The 21,724-nt window shown below is 47.1% G+C and overlaps 1 protein-coding gene across 1 annotated transcript; it reads left to right on the forward strand.

Moving 5' to 3' along the window:
* The first annotated feature begins 106 nt into the window (after positions 1-106).
* Positions 107-20,799, forward strand: DNAJC7 (DnaJ heat shock protein family (Hsp40) member C7). Its single transcript, XM_055697345.1, has 14 exons — positions 107-259; positions 10,171-10,259; positions 10,787-10,911; positions 11,000-11,113; positions 11,698-11,772; positions 14,231-14,349; positions 14,707-14,860; positions 15,640-15,804; positions 16,839-16,930; positions 18,121-18,194; positions 18,747-18,893; positions 19,145-19,297; positions 19,828-19,890; positions 20,750-20,799. Exons 1-14 carry the CDS (start codon positions 177-179, stop codon positions 20,785-20,787), a joined length of 1,491 nt encoding a protein of 496 aa, XP_055553320.1. The 5' UTR covers positions 107-176; the 3' UTR covers positions 20,788-20,799.
* Positions 20,800-21,724: the final 925 nt, after the last annotated feature.

Raw genomic sequence — 21,724 nt, forward strand, 5'->3', positions numbered from 1 at the left:
CCACCCCCCGGCCCCCGCCTCCCGATGGCGGGCGGACCCCACAGCCGCCCCGCCCCGCCCGAGCGCCGCTCTTGCCGGCCCGCGCGCCGCCGTCGCTGTCCGCGGCAGCCCCGCCCCTTCCGGCGCCGCGCCCGCCCCCGCCCCGCCGCCTGTCCCCAGCCCGGCCCGGCGGTAAGATGGCGGCGGCGGCTGAATGCGATGTGGTCATGGCGGCGCCCGATGGACCCGGCGAGCTGGAGAACGAGGAGGAGACGCGGAGGTAGAGCGGCTGCCGCGGGCCGGCCTCGTCCCGCCGGGCGGGGGAGGGAGCGGCCGGGTCCCCGCAGGCAGGCGGGGCCGGGGGCTGGCTCCCTGGGCCGGGGCCCGGCGGGCGGGTGAGGCCGGGGCAGCCGGGGGCGGCCCTGGGCCGCGGGGAGCGGGAAGGGGCCGGGGCGGCGGGGCCCGGGGCCTCGGGGCGGGGGAGCCGCAGGTGCTTGGCCGGACCGGGTAGGGTTCCCCCGGCCCCTCCGTCCCGGCTGTCCCGGGCTGCCAGCAGCGGGGCTGGGGGGCGCCCCGGGGTGCGGGGCGCCGGGCAGGGTGCGCTCCCGGCGGGCTGCGGCAAGGCCCTGCGCGGGGCGGGCCCTGAGGGCAAAGGCCTTTCTCCCAGCCCAGCCTCGTCCCGCGGGGAAGCCGGGGCTGCTCCCACCGGGGCTCGGCGGCGAGGGCCCACCCGGCGCTGTGACATGCCACATGCGCGGCGGGGCTGTGCGTGCTGCTTGGCGACGCTTATTTTGGGATGTCTTGGCTGCACGTTCCCATGTGAGATCTCATGGCCTCTGTGTGTACCAGGATTAGAACATACACCCTGTAGTGGAGTCGGGCTGTCTTCAGTCAACTGGAGCTTGAGTGTCCTAGAAATACAATTAACGTTATTTCTGTCTCGAGGCCACACGGGCTGGTGGTTGAAGAGAGCTTTTTCCCATCGCTGAGGACGAGGAGGAAAGGATTAAACTGGTGTAGAAGGTGAAGCTTCTAACTCCTAGATATGAGTGCTCTTTGCTGCCTCATCATACCCAGTTCTCTTGTCCCTGGTACCGTTTGAAACCTACACGTAGCAATTTTCACTCTGTCCTGACATGCTGTGAATAACGGGGAAAATATCACTTGCAGGTGAATGTTTGGGCAGAGTCCTGCTCTGAAAATGTTAGTGTAATTAAAGAGCTGCTTCAGCCTCCAGGAACTGGTTTATTTCTAAAGCGATCTGGTGCACCTTGCCCAGGGGAGCAGACGGTGTCATCTGAGGCTGGGGGTGGTGGGAATCCCAACCTTTCTTGCATGTTTTCTTCTCAAGAGCACGTGAGCTGGTTCCCAGTAGCAGCTGAGTGTTGCAGTCTCTGCAGGCGGTGAGATGGGAAGGTCCGATGTCTAGGAAACTCCACTGGTTCTGCAGCATCTAACGCTGGCAGTTGGTTATCTCCTGGGGAACTGGGGAGGAGAGAACTATTTCTGTAGAGGGTGAGGCAATTGCTCTAGAAAATTATTCAGCGGATGGAATTAAAAGGAGACAACAAAACCGAAAGCGGCCTCTGAGGAATAGCATTTTCAAAAGAATATTGATGGCCTGAGGTGTGTTGTGATGCTTGTTTACTGTTAGAAAATGAAGGCTTGAGGAGGCGTGCTGGGAAGGAGCTGGCTTCCTGGTGATGTCATTCTAAAGAGTTAAATTAAGTGTTGCTGAGGAGGCACCTGGATGTTGTACATAGGCTTCCTCCAAATTGCATGGCCTCTGAAGTTGGGAAAGCCCTCTTTATGGGTAACTCATTGCTTCCCCTGGGCTAGTTAAATGTGGTGTTTGAAGTGTTAAAAATACCCAAATGTAAAAACCATGCTGAAGGCGCAGTCATCTCCTGGTAGTGACCTCTGTCATGTTCCCGTGCCTTCCTCCTTCCCAAGTTTCATTGCAGAAGCGATGGGCGCAGCAAACCAGTCATGAATAGGATGATCTTGGGAAAGGCTGAGCAGGTGCAGAAAAAGAGTAATTCGTGGGCAGCGTTCGGTCCTTGCCCCACCGAGGGGAAGGTTCAGCTCTAACAACAGAGGCAGTCTCGGACATCTGAGTTTTTTCTTGGTGTCTTAAGGCCGGTGCTGTACTCTGACTATTACCATGCAGTGCTTTTGTTAGGTGCTTTCACAGGGTTTCCTTTTTTTTGTTGTTGTTGGAAATATTGCTCCTTTACCTTGGTAAAAGAAATGTGTGGGTAGGAGATGCTCTAAACAATGCTATGATTCTACTTCCAGGTTTTTTTTTTTTGGATGCTCAGAAAGTGTAGGCCTTACACACACGTGCCTTTCTGCCAGCTGGGGTAGATTTTCCAGGGGTCCTGTGCATTAATCTCTTCTCTACTTTGGCCCTTCCTTGCTTACATCAGTTGCTTAACTTCTGTGGCTCAGGGGATCTAATGTAAGTTAGAGTGATAGTCGCTGTATTAGGGAGAGTAGTTGGAGGCTTAATTAGGTGTGTAATGTTTGTAAAACCCCTTACAAGGGCTATGCAGGCATTCCACATTAATGGGCATGCACAGGCATACACCTGAATCCTATTTAGTACAGCCTTTATGATGTGTCTGTGCTAGCTTCTTTTAAAAATAGAAAAAAAATAAGTGAAAACCTTTTCTGATTCATTGCTGTAAGTCAGCATCAAGGGTTTGACCGTGTTCTGTACTTCTGTTTAGGAATTACAGTATGACAAGATGCAGATAGTTTGCTTAAGGACTCACCTTTGTGTAAATGCGTGATTCTGTTCTCTGTGGCCTAGTAAAAAATCAGGAAAATAGCAAAAGTGGGGTTCTGTATTTCAGAGTGATTGTAACTAATGCACCGAAACAGCTGAAAGCATGCCAAATGGCTCACTCACAGGTTGTTTAAGGCACGGGAATAGAGTGTGGTCACAGGATAATTATTGTCTGCTGCAGCATAAATTGTGGGGGCCCTTATGGAAAAGGGTTGATGTAATTGTGTTAATTTTATCTTCTGGGTAGCGGTGCTGTTCGTGCCGGCTCCTCTGCTGGGGAGCAGCTGATGAACAGGGGCTGGTCCACCCCCAAAAGGTCCCACCTTTTTTTTTTTTTTTTAATTAATTTTAAAGGTTTCTAACCCATGGAGAGAGTTTTTCCCTTTACCCAGCTGGTCTGCAAGCTTGGGGTCACTGGAGTTTTGCCAGGGAAAATTTCCTTGTCATCTTCCTGGCAGCTCTGGGTTCTGTCTGATGTGCATGCCTGGGGCTGGATCTTTATCCGTGTTCTTCAGCACTGGAGGGTGCAGAAACCTCTTAAAAAGAAGTATCCAAAATTGTTCAGAAAATACCATTATGAGATGGTGTGCCCAGGCTGTTGTTTTTACAGTGCTTTCGCTGCAGACTTCAGCTGTGTTGATGCCTCAGTAGGAAATCGTAGCTAACCTTAGTAAAGCGATGAATGTGAAATTTGCCGCACAAAGTAAATTGTGCAGAAGTCAAGGTTGCAGACCTCGCCTGACTTTGGGTCACTAATTAGCATGACAGATGTTGCCTGGAGGTTGTCAGGTGCTGGGGAGTAGCAAGAGGCTTTCCAGTGTTATTTTGCATGAAATGAGTTGCATCTTGGTCAGGCTCCTTGTGAATAAATGTCATTACTTGCCTGCTTTCTCAGGGCGTGCTGGCAGGAGGGGGGTTGAGTTAGCTCTCGCTGGTGGGTGCGCATCGTTACGGGATAGCCTGAAGAAGGTTCCACTATTCCTGTTCTGCTTGTAAACAGGCACTTGAGTTTCCCAGGCTGTAAATCCAGCCTGTTTTACTAATCTGTAATTACTTTATGGTCTTATGATAACACAAGGAGCAGCAGAAGCTGCTCGCATAGTTGTTTACTCTCCCATAAATTTGCAGAGCGTTCGAATGCTCTGAATTAGGTAGTTGCTTTTTACAGTATGAAAAGGTGGTCAGTACCTACAACCCCAGCCTTTTTCTTTAACATGAGACATGTTTTTTTAGGGTGAATCATGTTGTAGAAGCAGTTGTTTCACCATGTAATCCTTACAGCTGGCTGGTTTCCTTCATTTAGGCCTCCGTGGGGAAAAAAGCAATCTCGAGCTGATTCTAGACCCTTCCGTGGGTTTTCATGACAGGTATGATGTGACCCTGCCAGAAATGCTCAGACCATTGCTATGAGCTAGGTTAATACTGAGCTCTGCAAGCGAGGTGCGTTGCATAACTGCGCAGTTAAAGTTCGGGGCTCGTCTGGCTGTTTTCACTTACAGCTGCAGGGAGAGATTTGGTTCATTTCTTTGGTTTCTTGTGGCGTGTTTTGGTTCTTGCAGCTTTTGGTCTTGGGAATGTTCTGGGGGGTGTGTAGAGGATAGCTTGGGGGGTGGGTGGGGTTGTGCTCCTTCTGGATTAAATGCCAGTTAATCTGTTTCTGCTCTTGTGAGAGACTTTGCTTTTATGTTTCAGCTGCTGAGTCTTTGCATGTACAGATATTTGCATGTACGGACTGGAGATTGCCCTGCTTTGGGGCATGCTGTGAGTAAATGTCATTCATTTTCATTTCTGTATTGCAGCTAGTAGTAAACCCAGTCCTTGTTCAGTGGGGGGTGCTGATGTGCAGAGAAATGTGTTGCGTGGTGCCCTGCTCTGTGTTCGGTGTGATCTCTGCTGCAACAGGGTCAGCACGATGCTGCCTAGCTGCAGAGGGTGAGCACTGTGAAATTCCGTATGATTTTGTGGTGTTTTCTGTACCAGAGACAGAAACTGCCAACGCTGCTGATGGGAGATGAGAGAGAGCGAGCGAGAGATTCCTCTTGCTCCGAATCCTCACTCGGGGTGTAAAACCTAACCTGGAGGAAGGGTCTCTAAAGCATACGGGGAGGTATACCCTGTACATCTCTGTGACCCATGTAGTGTTTGGCTTCTCTTCTGAGCCCTGAAAGAAGGGAGGGGGGAGTATCATATGGCCAGTGGCAAATATGACAGCTAATTTTAAGCTCTAGACATCTGCCCACTGTAAAATGTATTGAGATCACCAAACTTATTTTACCCCAACAGCTGAGTAACATCTGACAGCTGAGAATCTAGACTGGATTTCAACCAAAAAAAAAAAAAAATGCTGGATAAAGGCACCGTATCCTATTAAAGAAAAAGTCTCTGCAAGAATTGCTTGGGAAAGGCAGGTGTGTTTCTTTTGTCAGAGCATGCCAAAAAAGATGGCTTGGTCAGGACAGGATTTTGGAGCCGCCTTTAAATCCTAGATATTTTAGGGGTTTTTGTCACTGTTTCGTAATGGAGGCAGGAAATGAAGTAGGAGTGAGGGTCAGGAGAGCAGAGAGGGAGCAAGTCTACCACCTGCTTACGTGCTAATTTCTCTAGCTGGGGAGTGTTGCTTTGAGCATGTACCTGAGCGCACAGGGTCTGTGCCGCCACGTCTAGACCCAAGAGGTGCTGTTTGTACAGATGCCCCGAGTTTCTGTCAGCTTAGAAAACGAGGTGTGTGTTGTGAGGTGGGTCTGCAAGTGTCTCGTTGGGAGCTGGAGTAGGAGGGGTGGAAGCCACGATCGGTGCTCAGGCGGGGGCAGCGTGTGGAAGCTCCGAGGAGGAGGCAGAAGTTGTTAGGCAAACGTGGGATTGTGTCAGTGGTGCGCGGGATGGCTGCTTCTCATAGCTCTTCTGTTCTGGGAACGAGCAGGGGCTGAGCTTTCAGCAGGGCACAGGGAATAGAAGGAGCCTTGTGATGGTTCCTTCTCCCACCAGGCAGGCAGCGAGTTCCTCGCGCTGCGGCCTCTCAGCCTCCAGCTCTGCGAGGAGAGCATCAGAACACATGGCTGCTGCCTGTCTTGGTGGCAGGTCCTCTGGGCTGACAGGGACCGGAGCACTTGAAGAGTTAGGGGTCCCGAGCCATGTTATTAAAGAAGAAAAAAGAATTTACTAGCTCACAAGCAGGGAGTTACTCCAAACAGTTCCCTCCTTGTGAGCCAGTGGTACACTCCAGCAATGAAAGACAAACTTCTTCCCGAGATCCTTGGTGCAACTCTTCCTTGTCTTCTGCACCCAGCGTGGAGAGGCCGTGAGAAGACACTAACCTCCCATCACAAAGCAATCCATTCAGCCTGGGTCGTATTTTTAGCAAAGCATGATTCTTCTTCAGTTTCAAAAGTAGCAAGTGGGGAATGCAGCCTACATCAGTGCGAGATGCAGAATGATCTCATTCAGGCTGCAGCATCTGTTTGGAGTGAAACAATTACCAGTGATATCAGGAGATCTGCATTTTTTTCTTGTTGTAGCCAGAGACCGTGGTAAACAAGAACTGTTTTCTCTGTGTGCTTTCTATGTCAGTGGAGCGCAACTGGGGAGAGATGCTTCTGTTCTGTGTCTACGATCGCAGACCACAAGCCTTGCGTTTCCAGCAACTGGCTTTGCCTTTGTGCTTTGGAGGCAATTTGCTTTTTATTTCACAGTCTTTTTTTTTTTTTTTTTTCATCATTGAGCTTTAAGCCCCATGACCAATAGAAACACCAGTGTGCTTCCTTTCTGCTAGTGTTATCTGAAGCGATGTGACTTGTTGATATATCAATCCGTGGTAAATGCCTAAAAAGAAAATAGATCATTAAAAAAAAAAGAGTAGAAAACAGTAATTCTCGTGTGTTTGTGTTTTCTCTAGCATCTCAGAATACCGGTGCTTCGTGAAAGTTGGTTTTGCCATGGATCTGTTTTCCTTCTCCCATTTTCCCAGCTCTTCCCAGCAGTTTGTTGGCAGACAGGGTGCTCTGGCAGCCAGCCCTTTAGCTGTATCTGTTAGACAATGCTTCCTCATAGCATGACAGGTAAAATTGCTAAAAGTCTTGTGGCTCAGGGACCGGTACGCTAAGGAAGTTACTGTGGTGGCTCAGAGAAGTTCTGCTGTTAATGCTGTGCACCCCTGTCTTTAGACTGAACAACAGAGAGCTTCCGAGGGAAGGAACTTTAAAAGCATTTGTGATTTTCTTTTCCATTTCTGATTGTAGAAACAACCAGAATAAAGTTTTGGTTAAACTACTTATTGCCAAGGTTTCGGAAGTGCAGAATTGCTGATTAGTTTTTCCGCAGTATTTTGAACGTTTGATCTGTATTACTCCAAAAAAAAAATGTGGTTTTGTTTGGACACATTTTTAATCGTGCAAAGCGCAAGTCCTGCCGCTTGTGATACAGATCCATCCAACAGGCACATAATCATCACTAGATCTTGTGGCCCTCACAGAGGAGGAGCATGGAAGGGTGCTGTGCCGCTGCTCAGGGTCTGGCAGCGTGCTGCCTTCTGAGGAAGAGGAAGGCTGCGGGAGAAGCACCTGCCTCGGGCGCGATGCTGGGAAGGCTGGGGTGGAGGAGGTACGGCACTTTCCCAGCTCAGATGGGTGAGTTCATCATTTGCTGGAACGGGAGCAGGTGCAGCAGGGATGAACTGGAGCCGGCACAAGACCCTTGCGAGGCAGTGGGGTGCATGTGCTAACCCCTTTCTTTACCACACTGTTGGTTGTTCACCTTATTTCAAACAGAATAACTGCAGCATGGTGGTTTGACTTCAGCAGGGGTGCGCCTGGTCCGTTGCCGGAGTGTAGCTGACAGCAAAAGTTAAAACTGAAAGTGAAGAGCCCACACTTCAGCTGTGGCCTGCGGGCCCTCGGCGGGGCAGCTCCCTGTGTCTATTGTTTTGCCAGCTGGCAAAACTGTGATGGTTCAGTGAAAACAACCCTTTGCATGAGGCAGTTGTGTGGGAATGGCCAATGGCAAGCCTGAATGAGGTTAAAAACATGTGAACTTGTTTCAACACAATTGCCTTTGTTCTTTCTGTAGTAGGCTAGCTGAACATTGCTCTCCTTCACTGGTGGGGTCCCTCCTCCCTGCTTCGGCTCCTGCGCTGCCTTTGCCGAGATGTGCCCTAGGAGTGCCGGGGGCGCTGGCAGTGCCCCCCACCTTGGCGAGGACACTGCGGCTTGACTTCACTCCGTCCTGGGTTGGCAGCTTCCACTAGATGAGTTTCTTGCACAAGGATCTGGTCTCTAGGTACTTCTGAAATAAAAGTGCGAAATGGTGCTTGGCTCTTACCAAGCCTGCTCTGCGCCCTCACGTTTTGGATTTGGCAACTTACTAAAATGCAGGACTAGTCACAGTCTTCCCTTTGCTTTTTATTTTACATACCGAAAGAGGCTTCTCACTACGGCGCGTTCTAACAGTACGTCCTCTATAATAAGAGCACCTTTTCCACGCTTCAAATGCATCGTAGTTACAGCCTTCAGTGAAGAGAGTCAGCTTCTCTCCTGTTAGGTTTATTAAGAATGTGATTTGTGAAAGGCAAAAAGTCTTCACTTCCTCTGGGCAAAACACAGTTCTGTAACGTGCCCAAAGCTGCGTCTAATTTTTGAGAGTTTTGTAAAGGTGTAACGAAATACAGAACTGAATCGCTTGCGTTATGCTTTCTGTGATAGGTGAGCCTAAATTTTTAAAGGTGAAGATTATCTCTGTGTTTTTAGTACGTGGTAGACTGAAGACTGGCTCTGACGCGGGCCTTTTGACTGTTGCAGTAGTGTTGCTAGATACAGAAACAAAGCTGCTCAGGCCCGAGAGCGATTGAACAGCTCGTGCTGGATGTTGGATGGAGGTATTTGTGTCTAAAAAGTCCTGTGACTCTTCACTCTCTAGTCCTGTGTTCTCTGAGCTGGTTTGCTTTTGTTTATCTTGGATTTCCCTGTAAACAGCTTTCCTGTGGCAAGCGGTACAAAGAGATGCCTTTGCTTCTGGACCCTTCTTTCAAGAAAATGCTGAAGCCCAACATTTCAGCACAGCCTGGAAGTGACCCGTGTTTGAGCCTGCAAGTGCAACTCTGCCTTGGCAGGCTCGGGGGTGGGGATCACCCGGCTGTATTAGGTTCCTTGGCTTCTGTGTTACTGCTTCAGCAAAGGCTGCGTTCGGATCAGTTGGTAGTCATCCGAGAGGAGGAGGGTGACCTGGAATAATCCACTTGGACGGTACTGCTCGTGCTACAGTCGTTTCCCCGTGGCTGGACCGCTCTAGCAGAAGACTGCTGGTTGTTGAAGGACAGGGTGGCTGGGGCTCGTAGGTGTGCTGCCCGCATCCCTGGTGGCACATGAAGGATGGAGTCTGAGATGGTCTTTGTTCTGATGGTTAGAATTTGTCTTTGTCTGGGGCCAGAGTTCTGGTTGTGCAAGTGCTTTGGAAAGTGGACAAACAGTGTCTGTCTCTGGCTACAGCAGTGAAGTCCCAAAAGCACGATGCAGGTCTTGATGGCTTTGCTTTATAGTGGAGTGTTGCTTCTTTTGAGTTGGCCTCGTAGTTTTTAAGCGTTAAACAGTCCTGGAGGGGAAGCATGTGAATTAAATCACTGACTTTAATTCAGTGAAGCTGAATTAAACTCTAGCAGCATCGTACAAGTTCCCTCTTGGACTGCTTATCTGAAATAGTGAGGGTAGATGGGAGAGGAAGGATTTAATTCCCTTCAGGGGAAACTTTGCTTTCAAGAGTTTAAGGGATGCTGCTTTAAACCATATGTTGTGTGTTTTTAAATGGCCTAAACTGTCTCTGCAAATGCTTGCTTTTGAGTGCAAGGACTATTTTTGGACCTGTTGCCAAGGCAGTGCCAAGCTTCTGCTTGCACCTTTATTTCTCTCTGATTTAGCTGTCTTTTGACTGTAGAAATTGTTCTTGGCCCTGTTTCTTAAGTATGTGGGACTACTTCTGAAAGGCAGACAACACTGTTTCTTGACTTCAGTGACTCCTGAGGTTATACAGCACCTCACAGGAGCAGGCTGGTTTGATTAACCCTGTACGAAGGAGTTTTGGTGGACTCCACGAAGCCAGTGTACTGAGGCTGAAGGGAGGGTGCTCAAAGGTGGCTTTAGTCTGCTATTGCGTTCCTCTAACGTTTGGCTTGGTAATATCCCGAGTATCGCTGCTCATGGCCCTGGTAAAGTGGTGAAGTATCTGAGAAGCCAGCAGGACGTGAGGTGTGCTGTGTTCTCATGCACAGTGTGTACAGAGGAAATCTCACAACAACCCTCTACAAGCATTTTGGAGCACTGAAGAGTTATATTAAGGTTGTTGAGGTGCTCAGTCATGGTCAGAACCTGTTCTGGTGCTCAATTCCTCTAAAAATGTGGTGTTTTGCTTCCTTTCAGAGAAGCAGAATCATTCAAGGAACAAGGAAACGCATACTATGCCAAGAAAGATTACAACGAAGCGTACAACTACTACACAAAAGCCATAGGTGAGAACAGTTGGTAATATTAGTCTTTGCTGAATACCATGTCTACAAATCAAAGCTGGTTATTGATTTAAAATACACCAGAAGGGTTTCTAACGGCACATGCTGGGTGAAAACCTTTTGCCTGCTTTAATTACCTTGCGAAATTTCAGCAGATAGATAATGCAAGTCAGTACCAGTGTGGGTGATTGCAGCAGTTCTTTGTTTCTCCTCCAGCCAAGGTATTCTTAACACGAAACCGATCCAGCTTTCCCTCTAACGCAGGGTCAGCAGTGCTGCCAGGCTGAACACCGTAAAGTTTTGTTCTATACGAGTTTATTCCTGCACGTAGTGTGAGGAGCAATAGTTTTATGACTTGCTCTTCAAATCAGCCGCTTGACCATCTTGCATAGTCTTAATCCGCTTGGGTGACATTATAAAACTGGGGAGGAATGTGAGTTTTTCATCCAACCACAGCTTTTCAGTATGTTCTACAAGTTGTGTAGCTGCTTGCATTGCACTAACAGTGAGTGCTCTTGTATCTTCTCCAGACACCTGTCCTAATAATGCCAGTTATTATGGTAACAGAGCTGCCACGCTCATGATGCTGGGGAGATTCCGAGAAGCACTGGGAGACGCTCAGCAGTCTGTCAGATTGGACGACAGCTTTGTAAGGGTACGTGGAAAACTTCATACTTCACGTCTCGGTACCCTTGTCTCTACCTGTTGCAGCTCTTGCAACTCCCTTTTAACCGTCTCCTCAGGGCCATCTCCGGGAAGGGAAGTGCCATCTTTCCCTAGGGAATGCCATGGCTGCCAGTCGCTGCTTTCAACGAGTTTTAGAACTGGATCATAAGAATACCCAGGCACAGCAAGAGGTGAGAGGTTCTCAAAATTGAAATATTCCCAGTAGATAGGGCTGTCAAAGGGAACGGGTTGGACTGGTGAGCCTTTCTCTTCAAATTTGCAAGGTGGAATCATAGTCATCATTAGTAACGACTGTTAGCATGCTGTGAGGGAGTGAGAAGAACGAGATCCTGTCAAAGTCTCTCTGTTTCAGTAGACAGCCAGGTTGCACAGTTACTTTTGTGTGTGGTTGTCCCTTCTTAGCAGAAAAGCATGAAGGCTAAACTGGTCTTTCACCCGGTGCTCCAGAGGAGAAATGGTATGTGCTGGTAAGGGAGCAGGGGAATGAGTGACACAGTATGTGGAAGGCTGCTGCCATTTCTGTACCTCATTCACAGGGGGTGTGTTTTTCTGGGCTACCAGTTAGGTCACTTGATTTCAAACTGATTTTAATGCTGGCAATAATATTTGTGTAATCTGCATTATTGTTCCACGGTCTGCAATTGCTTTTGCTCTGACACTTTAGGGTTTAGCTGCTTAAATTAAATTGGCTGTTTGATGGTGTTTCAGAGCAGTGACTGTCCTGCAACACTTGCTGTGTTCTCCTGTCTTTCAGCTGAAGAACGCCAGTACTGTGCTTGAGTATGAAAAAATAGCTGAAGTAGATTTTGAGAAACGGGATTTCAGGAAGGTAAGGTGTGGTTGTTTGACCCTGGTTGAGTGCCAGGTGCCTACCAAAGCCACTCTATAACTCCTTTCCTCAACCGGACAGGGGAGAGAAAATATAATCCCTCGTGGGTTGGGATAAGGGCAGAACAATAAATAAAACTTAAACAATAATATATAAAAGGCTCATGGGTTGGGATAAGGGCAGGGACATCACTCGGCAGTTACCATCACTGGCAAAACAGCCTCGACTTGGGGAAATTAGTTTAATTTATTACCAGTCAAATACAAAAAATAAACCCCTTCCCCACACCCTCGCCTTCTATCTGGGCTTAACTTAATTCCTGATTATTTTTTTTTGGCCTCCTCCCCCTGAGCGGCACAGAGGAGCAGGGAATGGGGGTTACAGTCAGTTCTTCACACATTGTTTCTGCCACTCCTTCCTGCTCGCACTCTTCTCCTGCTCCAGCGTGGGGTCCCTCCCACAGGGGACCATCTTCCACGAACTTTTCCAATGTGAGTCCTTCCCACAGGCTGCAGTCCTTCACGATCTGCTCCAGCGTGGGTCCCCCGTGGGGTCACAAGCCTCACAAGGAAACCTGGTTTTGGCATGGGCTCCTCTCTCCGTGGGTCCACAAGTCCTGCCAGCAAACCTGCTTCAGTGTGGGCTTCCCACAGGGTCACAGCCTCCTTTGGGCATCTGCCTGCTCTGACATGGAGTGTCCTCCACGTGCTGCAGGTGGAGATCTGCTCTGCTGTGGACCTCCGTGGGCTGAGGGGGACAGCCTGCCTCACCATGGTCTTCACCACAGGCTGCAGGGGAATCTCTGCTCGGGTGCCTGGAGCACCTCCTGCCTCCCCTTCTGCACTGACCTGGGGGTCTGCAAAGGTGTTGCTCTCACATAGTTTCACTCCTTTCTCCTGCTGGTGCAGATTTTTATTTTTTTTCTGCCTTCTTAACATGCTGCCCCAGAGGCACTACCGCTGATTAGCTTGGCCTCGGCCAGTGACTGGGTCTGTCTTGGAGCCAGCTGGCATTGGCTGCATTGGACATGGGGGAAGCTTCTGGCATCTTCTCACAGAGGCCACCGCTGTAGCTCCCCACTACCAAAACCTTGCCACGCAAACCCGCTACAATGAATTACAAGTGAAGAGGGTGACTGGCTCAGGCGGAATATCCTCTATTACTGTTTGCTTTGCAGGGTGAGTGGAACCACGAACGAGCTGTTTGAATACAGGTTTTGTCAGCAGCAGCCTTTGATCACGCTTTGCTCCTAGAATGCATATCCAGGATTATTCTTAACTCTTGAATAATAATAATAAAAGAAAAGGCAGCGTGCCTGCCGTTATTACAGCGAGGGTTGTTGAAGGAGGGATGCAGATCTGCGTGGGGGCATTCTCCATTACTGTTTCCAAATCTTTTTTCCCCAAGGGCTGTAAGAGGATGCAGCTGGTACTGACCTGATAGAACAGGAAACAACAGCCTGAAGTCTGAAAGGCACCAAACACTTCTCGTGCAACAGTTTCTGTTCAGTGGATGCGTGTAAGGCCCAAGTTTGGCCCAGGAAAGAGGTTGTCCAGCACGTTAAGCTCATTGTTCAGGTCACTGACTCTTAGGCTTTTGGAAGGGTAAATTCCAGCTTTGTATCACCTGGCTATAAGGAGGAAATGGATGTATGGTCAATGTGAATGTCATGTGTAGGAGTTGCCCTGCCTGTATTGCATGTTCTGGGCTTTTGCATCTGTCCCTTCACATCTCCTGCCTCACTTCACTGGGGAGGCTTGCATGAAATGTGATCTTTGTTTCTGGAGAGCTGCTCTTGCTCCTTCCTCACCCAGAAGCCATTGGCTTCTTAGTCTGGAGCACAGTGCTTCCCACAGCAGGCAGTCGTGATGTCACGGGCTGGGGAAGCAGATGAACCTTCGTGGAACAATGAGCCTGTTCTAGTGCAGATGTCCCCACCAGAGGGGCAGAGATGGAAAAGACCTATTAGATCACCCTGCCCATTGCAGTCAGACCAATGTAAGATCAGTCCCTGCACTGTACTTTTTTGTGTTTTGTCCAGTCCAAACTGTCTCAATCTATTGAATTTCTGTCCTTCCCACGTGCCTTTATGATGCAGGAAACAGGGGCAGAATTGTCTTCTTGGCTCTTTCTTCAGACCCTACGGTTTCAGAAGAGTTAAAGGGATGGACTTTCTACAGGTGTCCTTTGAATCTTCTGTGTAGTGCCGTGTCATGGTAACATAGCAGGTGCCACAAACCTTTGTACATAAAGCCCTTTGAAAGGGAAAACAAAAAACCTGTACGTGAGGAAGATTTGCTAGCATACGTCTCCAGCAGCAGAAGAAACAGGTGTCTGCACACTTATCTTCCTGTTCAAAGACAAATACGAAATCTAAAATGTGGTGCTGGTGCAGCCTTTCAAACTGGGCCTTTGGCTGTTTGCTTTGCTCATGTTTGTGTTTTTTTTCTTACACCAGGTTGTGTTTTGCATGGATCGTGCTTTGGAGTTTGCTCCGGCTTGTCACCGATTCAAAATCCTCAAGGCTGAATGTTTAGCATTATTGGGTCGCTACCCAGAAGCACAGTCTGTAGCAAGGTGAGCGTCTTAAGGTCTAGAGTTTGAGTAACTGGTCGTGTGTCCTGGCTGTTGCTTGTTTTCCACAGCCTGAAATAAACGAGGGAATCTAAAAAAGAAATAGTCCTTAGTGCAAATTGCAAAGAAGAGGAATGCATGGATTTATCTCCTTTTAAAGTTAATCTTGCCAGGGAAACTGCATTTTGACTCTGTTGATAACCGGCGGTCTCGCTTGAGCCAGTTCCCATACTTTCTGCGTATCTGTACCACAGAGTTGATAAAATAAGTAAATAACTCAGTGGAGGAAGAGTGGTTTTGGAGATCAGAAGGAAACTGGAATAGGGAAGCGTTTTCATTTTTTTTATGTGTCTATTACAGTGACATCTTACGAATGGACTCAACAAATGCTGATGCTCTGTATGTCCGTGGTCTCTGCCTTTATTATGAGGACTGTATTGAGAAGGCAGTGCAGTTCTTTGTCCAGGCACTCAGAATGGCTCCTGATCACGAGAAAGCATGTCTTGCCTGCCGTGTAAGTGTGGATGCTCGGGATGGGGCTGCAAAATTGCCAGGAATTTTTTTTTTTTTTTTTTTTTTATTTTATCCAAATGTCTAACTTGGTTCTTCTGGATCAATCCCTTCTCCTCTCCTCAACATTATTATTCCCCAGATCTCCACTAGCAAGTAGCGTGTCCAGCCCTTGCCAAAGACAACCAGTGGCTGCTTTAGGTACAACTGAGTTGCTAGAAGCTCTTTCTCAGAAGTTTGTGATACTTCGAAGGCTGCCTCCCTTTCATTCTTCTTTGTTCCTTGATCAGATACAGGAGCAATAAAACTAGGTCTGTCTATTCTAAAAGAACTTCTGGCTTTCAGATTTAATGTTTGTGCCTACAGGTTGACTTGCATTTAAACACTGATCCTTTCGCGTTGCACCTTCCCTGTTTTAGGTCTTTGACCAACTTTTAAAATCTGTTCACTTGTATAAACTCTCCAAAAGTGATGTCCCATTCATTTTTTTTTTAAAAAAATCCATACATTTATTTCACTGTCATGTTCTCGTCTTAAAAATTAGGCAACCTTTGTTTGTTGGAGAACGCTTTTAACTGGCGCTGGCTGTTCCTTAGCGCTTGTCTTCGGGGAAAGGCAAAATGTTTACAGCCCATTCCAGCTGCTGTAGCAACGCTGTGACTTTTGTATCCTGCAACCAAATGATGATGGTTAGGTTTGAGGACCATTGCCCAGTAAAATAAGATGCTTGGTACCCCTGAACCATTTACCTTGTGTCCTTATCCAGGGTATATTTTCTTTCAGAATGCCAAAGCACTTAAAGCAAAGAAAGAAGATGGGAATAAAGCATTCAAAGAAGGAAACTACAAACTAGCGTATGAACTATACACAGAAGCACTAGGAATAGATCCAAATAATATAAAAACAAATGCCAAACTCTACTGCAACCGAGGGACGGTTAATTCAAAGGTAAGAAATGGTCACCTGGCAGGTAGTCTTTCATCCTGTTCCTCACCACATAGTTTATACATTGCACATCGGTTATTCTGGGAAGCCCAGGCTTCTCTGGCTGCTGGGGCAGCTGAATCTTTCTAGCGCTGTAGGCAATGGTTCAGGTTTTTGCACTTGCACAATGATTGGATCTGTTCCAGACAGCCAGTGAAGTTGACTCCTGAAGAAACAAAACTCAAATACTTGGGCTGCACAGGGTGGGAGGGAGAGGAGGAATGTGGTTTAGCCTTAACTGAATCAGCATAAAGGCATCCTTATTTGTTTCCTTCTGGTAATGAGGTATCTTTTCTTTGCTTATTTTTCTGGTAGGTCATCTGTCTTTGGGGTTTTTTTTATCTAAAAAAATACGACGTCATTTAAAAACACTTGGACACTTTTTCCAGGTTTGCTGTGGCCTTTTAGAGAAACAGCCACATGATAGTGCTTCCAGTTTCCACCCTGCACTTCCTCCAGGCATGTTTCCGTGTCAGCTGCCTCTGTGTGGTGACAACTGGTCCACCTGCTAGCAAGGCTTTTCAACACCCCCACTTGGTCAAGAAACAGAGGCTGTTTGCAAAACCTGGGAAATGGGATGAGCTGGAGGCAGCAGTAATGAATATTTTCTGTGGCTGTTTGTGTCTGCAAACAAACAATGCCGTTTAAAAAAAAAAACACATTTGAATTACTATTTTCTGGGCTGGGAATTAGTTTGAACACAAAATAACTTTGGTTTTCAGATCATTCTCAGGAAGACCCTTGTTTCCAAGTGCATTTCTTTAAAGAGAAGCACCGTGTAGTTCTACTGTTTCACTAGCCAAGCTTCTGATTTTTCCCTAGGGATCAAAAGCTCTGTGATTTTGGGAGGGCTGAAAAAAATTTCCTAGATGCAGACACACACAAGAGTGAGATTTTTCCAAGATTCTTTACGCTTTTCATTTGCTTAAAATTAAAATACTGCTTGGCAGAATTTGTTCTCTGCTTGGGATTCACTTCGCTTCTGTCTGACGTTATAGCTTAGGAAACTCGAAGAAGCAATAGATGACTGCACGAACGCAGTAAAACTGGATGACACGTATATCAAAGCGTACTTGAGGAGAGCACAGTGGTAAGTAGACCTTTATCATGGACATGCTGAGCAGGTTTGTGGGTAGGAACCTCCTTCCTGCAGCACTGATTGTCAGGGATAACAAATCTGAAGCTTAACTGAATAAAAGGTTCTGTCTTAAGGGCTCCTGAATTTATTCCTCTTCCTTACGGTGATGAGGTGGCAGGGGAGACTCTGTGCAGTCTGTCCTGCCTGCACGGATCTGGGACTGCCTGTTGATTGTTGTATTCAGGCAGGATTTGTTCTAAAAATTAATTTACTTATGGTTATAGACTAACGTAAGATATTCTGTCCCAGAGAACCCCCCTCAAGTTTTTTCAGAAGGGCTGCTGCAGTAAGAGATCTTATCCCGGCAGAGCTGTTCATGCTTCCAACAAAGCAGATTTTGAAATGGGATGCCCTGCTTCCCATAAAGGAGAAATCAGCCGAGACTACGCGTATTTCAGCCACAGATAATACGGCAGTGTAGCGCGCTGGGGCTGAACAAGCAGTACAAAGGAAGTTTGGGGCTGTACGTCTCCTTTGTAACTTGGCACCACCCAGGGAAGTAGTCAAAGCTCGTCTGACCGTGGGGCTGTCTGCCACTTTCTTCGACACTGATTATTCCCCAGTTTGTGACAAAGCAGCCTGGCTCATAGATGAACCAAAACTGTTACTGCAGCCTTCCTGTTGTGTATTCCTTTTAATTTACAACTTTCAGTGTTCTTCTCAAGCTCCACCTCAGTAATTGCTAAGTTACAGTAAGCAGTTAATATGTGAGTAAGGCTGAAATGCCAAGGGACAGGCACGCATCCCTCTGAGGTGCCAAGATTGTCACTTCTAACCAGCGTTGATCGTGTACGGCTGTGCACCAGCTTCCTTGAAACCTTGCTGGCTGCTATTAGTTCCTGCGGCTGGATAAAGTAATTATCAGATCGTTAAAGTAGAACTTGTGCTGCCAAATGAGGTTGCAGGCTCCGCTTGGAGCCCGAAGTACAGGTTCCTGTGCCAGGATTTCCCACAAACAGCAGGTGTCTGGGCTTCCAGTCAGCCTAGCAGTGACCCTCTGTGGGTTCCTCTGGTGATTGCTTTTTCTGCAGATCGGTGCACATCTTTTCCTTAATTGATATCCGTCCAGAAAGCTTGTACCTGAACCCCATTTTGATATTTCCTGTGAAGTACACCTTGGCCACCAGTGTTTTTTTCCACAGTTACATGGACACAGAACAATATGAAGATGCTGTAAGAGACTATGAAAAGGTTTATCAGACAGAAAAAACGAAAGGTGAGCATACTGGCATTCTTCTTGTGTGCATAAGTTTGCCTTAACTGGCAATTTTTTGTTGGTGTTGCTTTTGTTTGCTTTTTCCCCCCACAATACGCTCTGATTTGCAGCCTTTCACCCCAGCAGGACGATGCTGCAAAGTCCTCAGAAGTGCTCTGAGATGCCTGTCTCAGGATCTGGTTTTTCTCCTCTGCATTCAGTGCTGAGAAGGCAATTTAGCTTCTAGCTGAAGCAGTGCTCTAGATTCAGAATACCTGGTTATGGTTCTCATTCTTAACTGACATCTTGCTGGTTTGGTAGCCTGAAATGAAACAGTCCTTGTGGTTCAGTGTCTTAAAAACTGGTTTAAGAGCACTGGGGTGTTTACCTACGTTAGGAAACAGCCTTAAGTGGACAGTGAGGCTTTAATTAGCTGCCTGGCTGTAAATCCAGGTGGGTTGGTTACTTGCAGCACTTGAATTGTTCAACCCAGATCATCTCAACGTGTTGGCCTTCAGCCTCTTTTGAAGCAGGAGGTTGTGCCTGACGCTAAAGCATTGCACTTCTTTCTAGAACACAAGCAACTTCTCAAGAACGCACAGGTGGAACTAAAAAAGAGCAAACGGAAAGACTATTATAAAATCCTTGGGGTTGACAAAAATGCCTCTGAAGATGAGATCAAGAAGGCTTACAGGAAAAGAGCACTAATGCATCATCCAGGTATCCACAAACAGTCCGTTATTAGAGGATGTGTTGTTGCTTTGATCCCCTTGCTGCGTGCATGTGCCCTGTGAAAGCATCGCTCAGAGGCAGGAATAATTATTTATTAGATAAATAGAGGGGGAATTTCTGGACAAAGAGCAGTTCTGACCCCACACATCTAAAACACCTGCTGTGGCAGCAGCTGGGAAGGTGTAGCGTTTTCCATTTTCACTAGTAACGTGCTTTCCTGCTTGTTTTTGTGTCCCTAGACCGACACAGTGGGGCAAGCGCAGAAGTACAGAAGGAAGAGGAGAAGAAATTTAAGGAAGTTGGTGAAGCATTTACCATCCTGTCAGATCCCAAGAAGAAGGCCCGCTATGACAGCGGGCAGGATCTAGAAGAGGATGGGTTGAACATGGGAGGTAAGTGTGCCTTAGGATATTCTATCGTGGCAGCCTTTAAAAAGGTTAGACCATTTAGTGCCTTCTCCTCTTATGCAAACCTCCCGTGTGTAATAATTCTGTGAACTGACTCTGGTCTCTGGAAGCATTTGAGTGGCAGATTTTTGCTGGAAGATTCAAGTTGTGAACAGGCTAGGTTCTGTGGTGGATGTTATCCTTGACTGAGCTGGTAGGTAATAGCTGCCATTAGGCACTTCCTAGGAGGTGTAAAATAGTATAATAGAAAGATGTGGGTCCCTAAATGCTGCTTATCCAAAATTCTTAGTTCCCCCTGTAAATGAAATTATCTCTGACAACTTGATTTTACCTGTTTTCTGCTCGTCAGCGGCCCTGTACTCCGCTGCTGTGTGGCAGTGCTCAGCCAGCAGGCTGTTCGTAGCTTTTTGTCCATTTCTAAAATGCTTTGTGGGCCCTCAGTTAAGTGACGATTCCTAAACCTGTGCAAAATGTAAGTGGCTCTGCAGCTCACAGCTTCCTTTTCTTCCCTGTAGACTTCGATGCAAATAATATCTTCAAGGCCTTCTTTGGTGGGCCAGGTGGCTTCAGTTTTGAAGGTAGGTGGACGTGTCCACTCAGCTTTGGAAACGTAAGTACACAAATCGCTTGACAGGGACAGCAGAGTTTCCCAGAGCAGATGTGCTGTTGGAGAAGGCTGTTTGATTTTTTTTTTTATTATTATTATTATTTTTTTCCACATGAAAGTATCTTAAGAGCTTTTGGAAGCTTCTGTCTGCACAGCATCCCAGCTGATGGCCAGTTCTGGTTCTTTTGTCTTTAAAAGCAGCAACAACAACAAAAAAAAAAGGGTTCCCTGTTGTAGAATTGTGTGTGGGCTTTGCCACCTGAGTGAGGAACGGTTGACCGTAACTGGGATACAGCTGCTGGTGCTAAAGCTCGGTCAGAATCCAGTGCATGGGTATTGTGCAGCTCTCTCCTGGTTTCCTAACCCTGAATCCTGAGATCCTCTGCCTGCAAACATTTTGAGGCGCCTGGAAGCCACGAAGGAGGTGTTGCTCAGCGTCCCTTCCAACTTTATGTGTGGTCAGGCTTTCTCCGCACGCCTTGCAGGGAGATGGCTACGTACAGCCCTGAGCAATAGCGACCTACCCCTTGGGGAAGGGCGTGTTCCTTAAGGTGTTTTGTTATGAATTGTGAGACGTCTCGCACGCTTCGTGTGCTCTTCACCTTCCTCCTTGCAAACGTGCTGGTTTGGCCTGTGTTACCAGTAGCCCGCTCTTCTGCTAGGTGGGAATTGGCTGCTGGAACTGCGTAGCAAAGATCTCGCCTCTCCTGCTTGGTCAGATGCTTTTGTTTGATTTAAGTACTGGCTTGGCGTCGAGCTACGCAGGCCAGTAGTGAACCAGCTTGTCTTTGGCATTTGAAAACACTAATACATTTCATTTTCTTTTTCAGCTTCTGGGCCTGGAAATTTCTTTTTCCAGTTTGGCTAAAAAAAAAACAAACACCAAACCAACCCCAACCACACATACCTGATCTGCTTATTTTAACCTTGAATATGGACATACTTAGATTCCTTCCTTCATCATGTCTCATTGTACTTAGAGCAGTTTCATTTTTCTCGGTTGGAGACCTCTGTTTTGTGTGCTTTTGTGTGTGAAGAGGAAACCAGCTCGGGGAGGGGAAGGCTTGTGAATTTTGTTTTACTGTTAACTTTATTAAAAAAAAAATATAGAAAAAAAAAAATAAAGCTTTGAATCTTTTGGTTCCTCCATGCTGGCCCATACTTTCAGACTGTTCCTGCTCCTCAGTGGAGAGGATTTCCCTGAAGTCCTCCCGGAATCTCAACATGTAAGAGGGTGAAGTGATCTCCTATTTTGTTTTGGTTGGCTCCGAATGGCAGCATGTCTAGGGTTTGTAAGTACTTTGTAATTTATATTAATCTTCTGACGATATTGCCAAGATTCAATCGAGTTTCATACAATCGCATTTTACCTGCCAGCTATCTGGTTTTTGCCTTTTTTTTTTTTGTTTTTTTTTTCCCACAGTTCTACCAGAACAGTACACTTGGGCATTAACTTAAACGATAATGTGTGAGTTTAACAATTTTGTATCAGAGAAATGCTTCTTTGGATTTAAAAGAGCAGCTTATGTGAAAATTCCCTGTGATGCAGCTAGAATTAAGGGCTTTGTGTTTCCACTCCAAGAATTGTTCTGTTTGAGGGAATATTGAATTTGCTCTGGGCTGAATTTCTTCACCGTACCTTTTTTTTCTTGAACGTTTAATATTTATGCTAAAACTTGATTTTATTGAGATTGATGTTTGATTTCATGTTACTGATCCGTAACGCGGATGAGCTCTTTCTGGCTCTGAAGAAATGCAAAGTAAAATTCAGGTTAATCACTGAAAACGGTTACTGTGTGCGTGCA

Source organism: Falco cherrug, chromosome 20 (genome assembly GCF_023634085.1).
Source record: "Falco cherrug isolate bFalChe1 chromosome 20, bFalChe1.pri, whole genome shotgun sequence".
Taxonomy (NCBI): Eukaryota; Metazoa; Chordata; class Aves; order Falconiformes; family Falconidae; genus Falco; species Falco cherrug.

What these genes read in the sequence shown, in the direction of transcription:
- DNAJC7 (XM_055697345.1), top strand. Translation starts at nt 177, where the DNA reads ATGGCGGCGGCGGCTGAATGCGATGTGGTCATGGCGGCGCCCGATGGA. An exon ending in AGAAACGGGATTTCAGGAAG is followed by an intron (nt 11,773 to 14,230) that starts GTAAGGTGTGGT and finishes TTCTTACACCAG; the next exon opens with GTTGTGTTTTGCATGGATCG. An exon ending in GAAGCACAGTCTGTAGCAAG is followed by an intron (nt 14,350 to 14,706) that starts GTGAGCGTCTTA and finishes TGTCTATTACAG; the next exon opens with TGACATCTTACGAATGGACT.